General features: G+C 28.7%; 2 protein-coding genes across 4 annotated transcripts; both read left to right on the forward strand.

The window, feature by feature from the left end:
* The first annotated feature begins 15 nt into the window (after positions 1-15).
* On the forward strand, positions 16-11,182 carry LOC126854624 (uncharacterized). The gene is made up of 11 exons (XM_050601555.1): positions 16-169; positions 1,212-1,348; positions 1,776-1,943; positions 2,217-2,513; positions 5,619-5,786; positions 6,027-6,314; positions 9,266-9,336; positions 9,616-9,751; positions 9,933-10,100; positions 10,440-10,579; positions 10,805-11,182. The coding sequence occupies exons 2-11, from the start codon at positions 1,216-1,218 to the stop codon at positions 10,970-10,972; spliced, it is 1,737 nt and encodes a 578-aa protein (XP_050457512.1). The 5' UTR covers positions 16-169; positions 1,212-1,215; the 3' UTR covers positions 10,973-11,182.
* LOC126854583 (glutathione S-transferase) lies at positions 3,633-7,384 on the forward strand. 3 transcript variants are annotated; one of them, XM_050601485.1, is made up of 4 exons: positions 3,633-3,970; positions 4,528-4,664; positions 5,619-5,786; positions 6,027-7,384. In XM_050601485.1, exons 2-4 carry the CDS (start codon positions 4,532-4,534, stop codon positions 6,335-6,337), a joined length of 612 nt encoding a protein of 203 aa, XP_050457442.1. In that variant the 5' UTR covers positions 3,633-3,970; positions 4,528-4,531; the 3' UTR covers positions 6,338-7,384. The 3 variants fall into 3 exon arrangements, with proteins under 3 accessions (XP_050457442.1, XP_050457443.1, XP_050457444.1); XM_050601486.1 differs by having other exon boundaries at positions 3,633-3,867; XM_050601487.1 differs by lacking the exon at positions 3,633-3,970 and adding an exon at positions 4,008-4,346.
* Positions 11,183-11,408: the final 226 nt, after the last annotated feature.

Genomic DNA, 11,408 nt, shown 5'->3' on the forward strand with positions numbered 1-11,408 from the left:
TCAACTTGCGCTGTTACGCATGCGCGAGGTTTGTCCCTCCCCCAATTCGCAACATTGCCTCTCGGGCCGGGTCTCGTCTCAGGCTTCTCTCTGTTAGACACAATTAGGCATTTCATTGTTGACTGAGTGTCTTAAAGAACATCTTAATCTTCCCTGTCTTGAGCAAACTGTAAGTAAAATTTTTCTCTTTCTTCTTAAGATCCAAACTTAATTGATCAATTCAAGTCTGTAAATAACGTAATATTGTAATAATATACCTAAAAGGATATCGAGACCGTTACCGGTTGGCTAATTAGCTAATAGCGATTCGCTATTAAATTCGCAAGAAAAATATATTAATTAATCGTTCTGATATAATGATAGTAATAATGATGAGATTGAAAGAATGACTCGGAATAATCGCGGCACGGGTACATATTGTGCAATTAGAAATGCTTTGGAAGAAAGACGCCATTATATATCATATAAAAGATGTCCCTATGGTATTTAGAGTCTATTCTCATATTTAAGGTAGTTTTAAGTAAAGGTTGAAATATAGATATTATTTAAGATATTGTTTAAAAGAAATAGAAATTTTATTTATGACAAGATATAAAGTCTGTTATGTTTTCTTTTCTTTTCTCTCTCTCTCTCTCTCTCTCTCTCTCTCTCTTTTTTTTTTTTCCCCTCTTTTGATGTCAAAATGTGAGCTCAACTGAAGAATTACTAAAGCTTTTTCAATGTTGAATTCAAATTTAAATTCACTGGGCTAGTAAAAGTCAGATAAGGATGATAGTGCATCAGTTTCGTAGTTTATCAGTTTTAAAAAAAACTAACTTTTTCATTGAAACTTGATTAATTGTGTACAGGGCACAAATTTTTCTTGGTGCGATATCAAGTAACTAAATAAATCTCAAATATAGATTTTTATTTTAATTAATTTCTTTACTTGTCTAAAGGGGAGGATTATTTAATTATTTAATTATTTAATTATATTGCACCAAGAAAATGTTGTATCTTGTACACAATTAATTAATTGAAATGAAAAAGTAATTTTCTTTGAAATTGACACTACTATTCTTATTTAGCTTTTACTAGTTCATTGAAATTTAAATCAATATCAAATGATCTTGAGATTATATATTAAAACATATATTTTATGTTATTGGATCATTTTTCAAATTATAATGACAATGAGACTGAAGAATAATAAACATCTTATTTTTTTTCAGCAATATGCCTTCCTATAAGCTGACTTATTTTCCTGTTAAGGCATTGGCTGAACCAATTCGTTTTCTGTTCAGCTATGGTGGCACCGAATTCGTTGATGATCGTTTCGAAAGAGAAGATTGGCCGAAAATTAAGCCTAGTATGTACACTTGCAAAACATCGATTAATTATATCAGAATGTATCTTATTAGCATTTATATATCGCATTTATATGTCACAGCTGCTTAATTAATTGACTCAACTTCTTTACAAGTGATTTATGAATATTTGTGTCAGATCAACAATTAAAAAACATGATTATCTTACAAGATAAGTATCTTACAAGATACAAATCAATAAATAATATAAATTTATATTGCCAAAAAGATCTTTAATATATTATATACAATTTAATTTTAATAATTAATTAAATATTAATCAACAAAATTCTTTCTTTTAATATTTAAATATAGATATTGTGCAATAACTGCAATGTAATTTTTGAGAATATACGAATAATTTTTTTATAATAAATTTTATACAATTTTTTATATTTTATATTCACATGCTTTAACATCATTTTTTAGCTACGCCGTTTGGCCAAGTACCCGTGCTCGAAGTAGATGGAAAGAAGATCGCTCAATCTACAGCTATTTCTCGCTATTTGGCAAAACAATACGGTCTTGCTGGCAAGGACGATTGGGAATCTTTAGAAATCGATTCTACTGTCGATACTATACATGATTTACGCGCCAGTGAGTATTGACATAATATGCGGTTTTCACTTTTAATTAATTTTTTCAAACTTTTGTTTTTTTTTTATTGCTAAGAAATTAGAAATCCTAAATGATTCAAATCGCAATTTTGGTGAGTTAAGATATCGATGCTATTAACATATCGATTTATTCGGGTCAATGGAAACAATAAGTTAAACATTTTTTTTCTGTGTTTACATCAAATTTAATTTATCGAAATTGATCGATCAAATGTTTGAAATTGCTTATAATGTTTTATTCCTTTTTTTATAGAAATAGGAGCTTTTCATTATGAAAACAACGAAACTGCTAAGGAGGAGAAACTTAAAATCGCCAAGGAAACGGTTCCGTTCTATCTAGAGCGTTTGGACTCTCAAGTGCAGAAGAATGGCGGGTACTTCGTTGGCGGTGCTTTAACCTGGGCCGATCTCACTTTTGTCGCTCTACTGGACTATCTAAACTTTATGATGAAGGAGGATATAATCGAGAAATATGAAAACCTGAAACAGCTGAAACAAAAAGTCGAAGAGATACCGGCCATCAAGAGCTGGATTGAGAAGCGTCCGCCGAGTGATGCATAATTTTATTGAATGATGGTTGATTTTTCAATCGTTGATTATTTACGTCATGCTATGTTTCAGTTTGATTCAAATCAATTTCATATCAATTTTTCTTTTTTTCTATTGCTTAAATTTATATATGTATAGATTTAGAAATGTGCATCGGACATAGATATATATATATATATTAATTTTCGAAGGCTAATTGTTATTCCTACATATATTAATACGACATATATTAATAAATTGCTATTTTTATTGTATGTGTGTTCGTTGCTGATTTTGTATTTTAGCAGATTTTACCTTTTCGATTTATTCAGAATTTGTAAAAATATACCTGTATTTGTTGTATCTTCTTTCCTTTGATCTTTCTCATTTTATGAAATAATTTTTATAATTATACTCAAAACAAATATTTTATTTATACTGAGTATATCTTGACAAAATTTTGCGTTGAAGATAATAGAAATGTTATGCGATATAATTGAGAATCTTTAATGTAAGAAACGTAATTCGCTTTCTCAGATTAAATATCTCGGATTAAGTCTACGTGTTTTTCAAATGTTCTTGACTTGCGAGGGGCGTGTTTATGATAAATAAAATAAATGTGGCATGATTTGTGCTATCGTATGAAACGTAGATAATACAGCACTGAAAAAACTTAGGATATCGAGAGGATATCATGGCGCAGCTTTTGTGGTCGTCATGTCGCTATATATTATCGCAGAATAAATATGCATATAATGCAAGGTCGAAGCTTAAATTAAGAAGAACGGCGGATAATTTGTTGGTGTAAGATAAATAATTTTCGAATATCTCATACGCAAAATTTTGTTATTTTTATTTTTGCAAGAATATAAAAATACATTTGAAGTAAAAATACATTCAACAATATAATCATCTCTAAACGAAGGTACCTTTTATTTTTTATTTTACTTTCAGTTTTTTTTATAGGAGCAATTTTCATCAGTACAAGTAATATCTAATCAACTGGAATATCGAGTATCTGACAATTCTAAGTATGTAAACATAAATGTAATAATTTCTGAACAATATCTCTGTTTGTGCAAGATTACAGATAGGTACTTTCATAACTTCATCCAATCTACAGTCCCGCTTTGTCACATCGTTACTTGCAATTCGAGTCGTTTGATAAAAGATAATTTAGAATAACACTTAAAAATTAACATTCAAGGATTAAATAATAGTTTAAAAATGAATCAACATCTTTTGAATGTATTTTTTGGATCATTGTGTCCGGGAAGTTTCAACTCGCTCATATTTTTTTTATAAGTTATTTTCTTTGAAGCATGATGTGATCAATGTCGATGCAACAAAGTGGGAGGTATAGAGAATTGGCAGGGGTAAATAAATAGATGCGTTTAATAGAGCTTTTATATGGCTAGATATAACATTGTCCGTGACAGTATTCTTCATCTCTCTCATAGAATTTGTTTCGAGCTAATTGTAAGTAGAATCTTTTTTTATTCATAAGATGCAAATTTGACCGATCAAGTTAAATCTATAAATAATATCGTGTAATATTGTCACATCGAATATTTCACATATAAGAACACTAAAGCCGTCACTTGCCAGCTATTAATTGATAGCGATTGATTAATTCGCTATACCTAAAACTTTGATATAAAAATGAAGCAGTAATGATGATAAGATCAAAAGAATAATCGCGGCAAGAGTACATATTGCGTTATAGCAGCAATTTATATCAGTTAAGACTGATCTAAAAGAAACGTCATTACATAAAAGGCGTTTTTCTTCTAAATCATTCTTGATACTGATATAAATATTTATTGTAGCTTTATATCAATCTAATATTGAAAATGTATGAATAAAATATAAATCGTGAATAATTAATAAAATTTTTATAATAAAAAAATGGAAATTGTGTTTATGACAAAATATATAATCTAAGTTATGATAATTTTGTTTTTTTAAGAATATATATATTTTTTTAATTAAAAAAAAATTATTTTATAAATATTATAAAACATATTCTTTTTCAGCAACATGCCTGTCTATAAGCTGACTTACTTTCCCATTCAAGCATTGGCCGAACCCATTCGCTTTCTGTTAAACTATAATGGTACCGAGTTCATCGACTATCGTTTTGACAGGGCGGATTGGCCGAAGATTAAGCCGAGTATGTATATCATCTGCAAGGCGCTGATTAATATTAATTAATGACAGGTGACACGTTGCACATGTCGTATTAGTGTTTGTTTATTTCAGCCGCTTAATTAATTCCATTCGATTGTTCTTTAAATCTGTCTTATGAAAATTTGCAGTCAGCGAAGAAAAAATATGATTCTATATTACTTTTACCATTTTTTAAACATTAAACGATTTTTATTGTAATTTATTTTTTTGTTTTTAAATATGAGATGTCCTAATGTATTCTTTTTGTATATATTATTATTCTATTATATATTAGATCTATTATTCTATTGAATTTCTTGCATAAATCGAAGCGGAAATGAATGTTATTTGTTATTTCTATGCGACAATAGAAGTTTTTGTTTCTTATTATGCATTGCAATACTACTTTATAGGACAATCGACATTGTTATGCGAATACAATGCTCTATATTCAACTCAGTTTCATGAAGAACATGAATGTTGTGCTTGCTATACGTTTTCAATATATATGAATGGTCTATTGATATAAGTAAAGCATTTTAGCTTAATGTAAACCGATAAACTATCAATATTGCTGTAATAAATTTTTGTTTTATTTTAATTTTAATTAAATTATAATTTAGTAAGAATTTTTTCAGAGCACACAAAATAAATTATTTCAATAAATTCTACATATATAAGAACAATAAATAATTATCATAAAAATATATAAGATTTTATATTGTTAAGAACTCAGATTTAATTTTATTAAATTATATGTAATTAAACAAATTAATAGTTATTAATTATTTAATATCACGAGACTCTCTTTCTTTTTCTTTCTTTTAATATTTATAGGTACAGATACTGTACAATAATTGTAAACGTAAAATGTGATAGAGGAATTTAAATAAATTTTCTTTGTAACAAAATTAATTTTTTATATTTTATATTTATACACTTTATTATCATTTTTCAGCTACGCCGTTTGGCCAAGTACCCGTGCTCGAAGTAGATGGAAAGAAGATTGCTCAATCTACAGCTATTTCTCGCTACTTGGCAAAACAATGCGGTCTTGCCGGAAAGAACGATTGGGAATCTTTAGAAATCGACTCTACTGTCGATACTATACATGATTTACGCGCCAGTGAGTGTAGACATAGCACATCATTTATATTCTCAATCTCTTCTTCTCTTTATTACTAAGAAAATTTGAAATGATTTGAATCGCAATTTTTATGAGCTCAACTATTGATGCGGATATATCAGTTAAGTTTAAGTTTACAGCATCGCAAATTTAATTCATTGAAATTAATCATTTCAAACGTTTGATTAAAATTGCTTACATGTGTAACCGTTAATTCTTCTTTACTTGTTTTTATCGTAGACATTGCGGCTTATCACTATGAAAACAATGAAACTGCTAAAGAAGAGAAACTCAAAAATGCCAAGGAGAAGGTGCCGTATTATCTGGAGCGTCTGGATGCTCAGGTGCAAAAGAACGGTGGTTACTTTGTCGGTGGTGCTCTAACTTGGGCTGATCTTACTTTTGTCGCTTTATTGGACTATCTAAATTTTATGATGAAAGAGGATATAATCAAGAATTATGATAACCTGAAGCAACTCAAACAGAAGGTCGAGGAGATACCGGCCATCAAGAGCTGGATTGAAAAGCGTCCGAGCGATATATATCCATGAATATGATCAATGCAATTTCTGTTTGCAATTTTTATTGATGATTGATTTTTTAATCGTTAATTGCTTGTCACGTTGAATCAAATATCAATTTTTTTCTTTTTCCAATGTGTTTAAATTTAAATATGCATGATAGATTTAGAAATGTGCGCACCAGATATAAATATATATTTGATTACTTGTTTGAAAGTGCATTTTTACTCGTATATTAATACGACGATAATAAGAATACTGAAAGATTATTTCTGATGAAACTTTAACAAGACTGTTTTTTTCGCATTCTATAATTTTATATTTTAATAAATCGCTACCTTTTTATTATTTTATGTACATTTTATGTGTATTGCTGATTTGTATCCCCACAGATTTCACTTTTTTTATTTATTCAGAATTTGTTAAAGCATGACTATATTCTTGTATTCACTATACCCACTTTCCTTTGATCAATTTATAAAATAATTTTTATATTTATATTTAAATTCAAGTGAATATTTTACTTATACTGAATGTGCCTAGAGAAAATTTTGCATCGAAGATAACAGAAATATTAAATAATATAGATAAGAATCGTTCGTAAAAAAAATTACGATTCTGATAATTTTGAGATTTCTTTTTAGATTAAATATCTCGAATTAAATCTATATATGTTTCCAAAGCGCCAATGGCTTGCGAAAGATGCGTTTAAGATAAGTAAAATATATTTTTACTACATATGTGTCATCGTGCGAAATACAAGCGAGTATAGCATTGAAAATATCTTTTATAGGATATCGTGACGTAGCTTTTGCGGTGGCCATGTCGCTATATTATCACAAAGTACACACACAATGTAATGCAACCGAAGGTTGCGCAAGTTAATTGGAATCGAGGGAGGGACTATACTTAATCACGTAACTGGAAATGTACGCATGAATTTTCAATGTATTATACGGTGATAAATATTATTGCTGCAAATTTCGTTGGCAAAAAGATTGCAGATTTTACACAGGCCAATGTATGTACAATTAGTGTATAATATTGGCAGAAATAAAACTCTGTTTGTCAATGAGATATTGATGTGGATTGATGTAGAAATCAAACATGCATATACAAAAGCAGGGTCTGTGAGATTCTGCTCGGTTTCTGCTCAGTCATTCTCTGCTATTACGTTATGTTATGCCATCAACTTCAGTCACAGTTGCGATTTCTATTTGAATCTGCTCGTATACTAACATTACGTTTATTGAATATTACTAAAATTTGTAGACACACAACTTTTTAGAATGTTTTTTAATGATTTTTTTTTTAAGAATTTTTTGATATTTTTCTATAGATATATACTTTTTATATATAATATTTTTAAAAAATTTATAAAACATTGATAATATATCAAAGAAGAAATCAAAGCTCAAACCCAAATTTTTTGGTTCCTAATAATCTTTTTCTTAATTTTATTTTTCCTTCAATATTAATATCGTAATTATTTATTTTTCTTGATATTAATTATAATTATGTTTTTTCTCTTAATATTTTTTTATGTATTCAGCATCAATCATTCTCTGCATTTTTATCACGTATATTTTTTGATGCGCACAAAATTCATCGAGTCATCGAGGAGTAACGAGTTATCTTTTAATAATGCACAAAATATTAGATATGATGCTATCTACACAGTTATATATTACATGTATAGATAATGTCGGTAGAGAACCACGCCCTTTAATGTGATAAACTCTGAAAGAACAAGATCACATTGACATTCAAATGCTACATCCTTATGAACAATATTAATCAAGTAAATTGCATTGCAAAATTTTATATTTATAATCCTAATATTATTAGAAGCAAAACATACATACGTAGCATATCTCATTGTCACAATCTTATATATTTTTTACTATTTAAAGAAATTTATTCAGCTAATTACATCGCATACAACATATGTATGTGTGTTTCTCGAATACGTATATTATTATCGTAGATAATACATTTGATTTGTCATGTTTTGATGACACACAAATAGCACAGTGTTGTGCGGATGGCGTTATCTTCACGATTATTACATTGAGAATGAAAGATACAATATTTTTACATTATATTCAATGATTTTTTTTTTATTATTGTTGTTTTAGATTTTTTTTGTATTAAAAATTTTTGACATATTTTCTATACTTTCTTCCTATATTACAGTGATATAAAATTATACATTTTTATTTTTTAATATAGAGTCAGTTAATTGTACTTAAAATATGTAATTTTATATGTAAAGCTACATATAGAGTTAATTTATATTTTGAATTAAATTACACGGCATATTAGATAGTATTTGGATTGCCAATATCATCGCGCTAGTTTCTTCTCACGAAAGAAATTTAATTCAATAAAATAAATGTATCGTTTTTACGAGCGAGTGACATTTGGAAAATATTTATATTATACTTTCTAATATTTGTTCTTACATATTTTAAAGCAAAGTACAATCATATAAAAGCTAAGAGTAACAGTGAAATTCTGACGTATACATACATTTCTATATTCAACAAATAAGAATACATAGAAAAATTATTTTTAACCCATTATCGGTGCAACTATTAATGCAATTGTGCAATTATTTCATGTCTCTCGATGATAACGTTCAGATTTTAAAAAAAATCACATTTTCTCTATCTATGCTTTACACATGTGTATACGTTGTACAGATTAGATTATCTAATGAGTTAGTTTGCATTACTGTATGCATGTATAAGAATCTCTAGAATCTTCCACAAGAGTTGCAAAGCCCTCTGTCTCTCTCTTTCCACGTATCTTCCACAAGAGTTCCAAAGACCTCTCTCTCTCTCTCTCTCTCTCTCTCTCTCTCTCTCTCTCTCTCTCTCTCTTTACATGTCCTCCATCCTATAACTAGATACGGGTATCGCTTTAGCGAGATCTCAGTCGTTCTTGGTTCGTAACAAACTCCGTATCGGAGACTCCATATCTGTCAGATTTTTGCTTGTCGCCAGAAAGTACGGATTATTAGCAAGGTAATAAGAAATTACATTCCATCTTTTGTTAAATTGTTCTTTGATTAATTATAGATAATGTTAATAAAATGATATTTACATTTTAAATTAAATAATTTAATATATATATATATATATATATATATATATATATATATATATATATATATAATATTTTAAAATAAATGCGAATGATATTTTTAATGTAATTAAATATAAATTGAATATAATCAAGCATTAGAAGAGTGTAAAAGATGCTAGAAGTATATTATATCCTGTTTACCAAAATATAATTTTCAGAATATGTCGACATACAAGCTAACGTATTTTAATCTCACCGGCCTTGGGGAGCCAATTAGGTACTTGTTAAGTCAAAGTGGCATCAAGTTCGAGGATGTTAGAGTCGAATTTGACGATTGGCCGAAGCTAAAATCTAGTGCGTTATATAATTTTGTATACTATTATTTTAAAATTATAAATAATTCACATTATAATTTTCAATTATTATTATTTTTTTTTTTTACTGCGTTTGATTAATATTATGAAACTTATTTTTTGATTCTTAAATTAATTGTTAAAGACACGTTTTATTATTTCGTAATTTAATCGAATTTTAGCCATGCCCATGGGGCAAATGCCGGTTCTGGAGGTGGACGGTAAACAGTATCATCAATCCAAGGCAATCGCTCGCTTCGTCGCTAAGAAGGGCAATTTATATGGTTCGAACGAGCTCGAGGCCATGGAGATTGACGCTACAGTCGATACTATTGACGATCTAAGACAAGGTGAGACTGGTACAAACAGACGCGGAAAAATGATAGATCGATAATTATGTAATCATTACACGTACGTAACACGTACGTGAAGCTCGTGACTCTTCAATGTTCCGTCAACATGAAATACATAATGAACGTTTGATACAACTCACGTTATATACGAGATACATCGTGTCGATAAAAGAGAGCTGAGGCTATATTTGTAATCAACAAGTCGTGTATACTTCCTGAATGATTGTCAGGCTATATCACTATCGCTCTTTTCTCGCAATTGTTCTCTCCTTTTGCAAAAAAAAAAAAAAAATATCATTATAAATGTAAAACTTCAACATAAATTAATTCTTGTAGCTTTATCCACTTACCACTGGGAAAAAGATCCCGCTATCAAAGAGAAACTCAAAACAATCGCCTTCGAAAAATTACCCTTCTATCTCGACAAATTGGAGGCTCAAGTTAAGAAGAATGGCGGATACTTTGTTGGTGGCAAGGTAAATTATATTCGAACATTTTGTATAAAATTTTGTCTTCCCGAGAAAAAAATTGTATAATATAATATCAGTTGTAAATGTACATAATTAGTCAAGTTATCAGATGATAACATATAATTTTATATAACCATATAAAATTACATGCTATCGTTATACCATTTTTTCTCGGGTCGTTATTTTTATCTTTGCAAGAATATGAAACATTTTAATTTTCTTTTTTTTTAGTTATCGTGGGCAGATCTCCTGTGGGCTGCGTATTCTGAATATCTAAATGTTGTTCTGGCAGGAGATATAAATAAAGATCATCCGGAATTGAAGAAACTGGTGGAAAAAGTTCGCGCGCTTCCCAAAATTAAAGCATATATCGAAAAGCGACCCAAGACTCAATTGTAAATAAAACAATCTCCGTTTTTATTCTTTTTTCTTCAATTGCAAATAGATTACGTTTAACATTCATTCCGCTACATTTTATTAAAAAAATGATATATTAATTGCGAGTTTTTCTAACCGATTATTTTGCAATCCTCGAAATCGCTAATATTGCTATGTAAATGCAAAGAAAATTAAAGTTTTCTTATTGAATAAAAATGCTTTAATTTACTACGTCAAAGTCTTTTATTTTTAAACTTTTTTTTAGAAGAAATTGTCTTATCATTGTTTTCTCATGAGCGAAAAAATATCCAAAATAATAATCTACGAGATATAAAGATTTCCTAATAAGCGTGTCCTTTTCTAAAATGGTAACAAGTGATAACAAAACTGTTAACATATAGAAATAGATAATCGTTGCATTTCTATTTAGCAAATTATATGCATATATCATACAGTT

Source organism: Cataglyphis hispanica, chromosome 14 (assembly GCF_021464435.1).
Source record: "Cataglyphis hispanica isolate Lineage 1 chromosome 14, ULB_Chis1_1.0, whole genome shotgun sequence".
Taxonomy (NCBI): Eukaryota; Metazoa; Arthropoda; class Insecta; order Hymenoptera; family Formicidae; genus Cataglyphis; species Cataglyphis hispanica.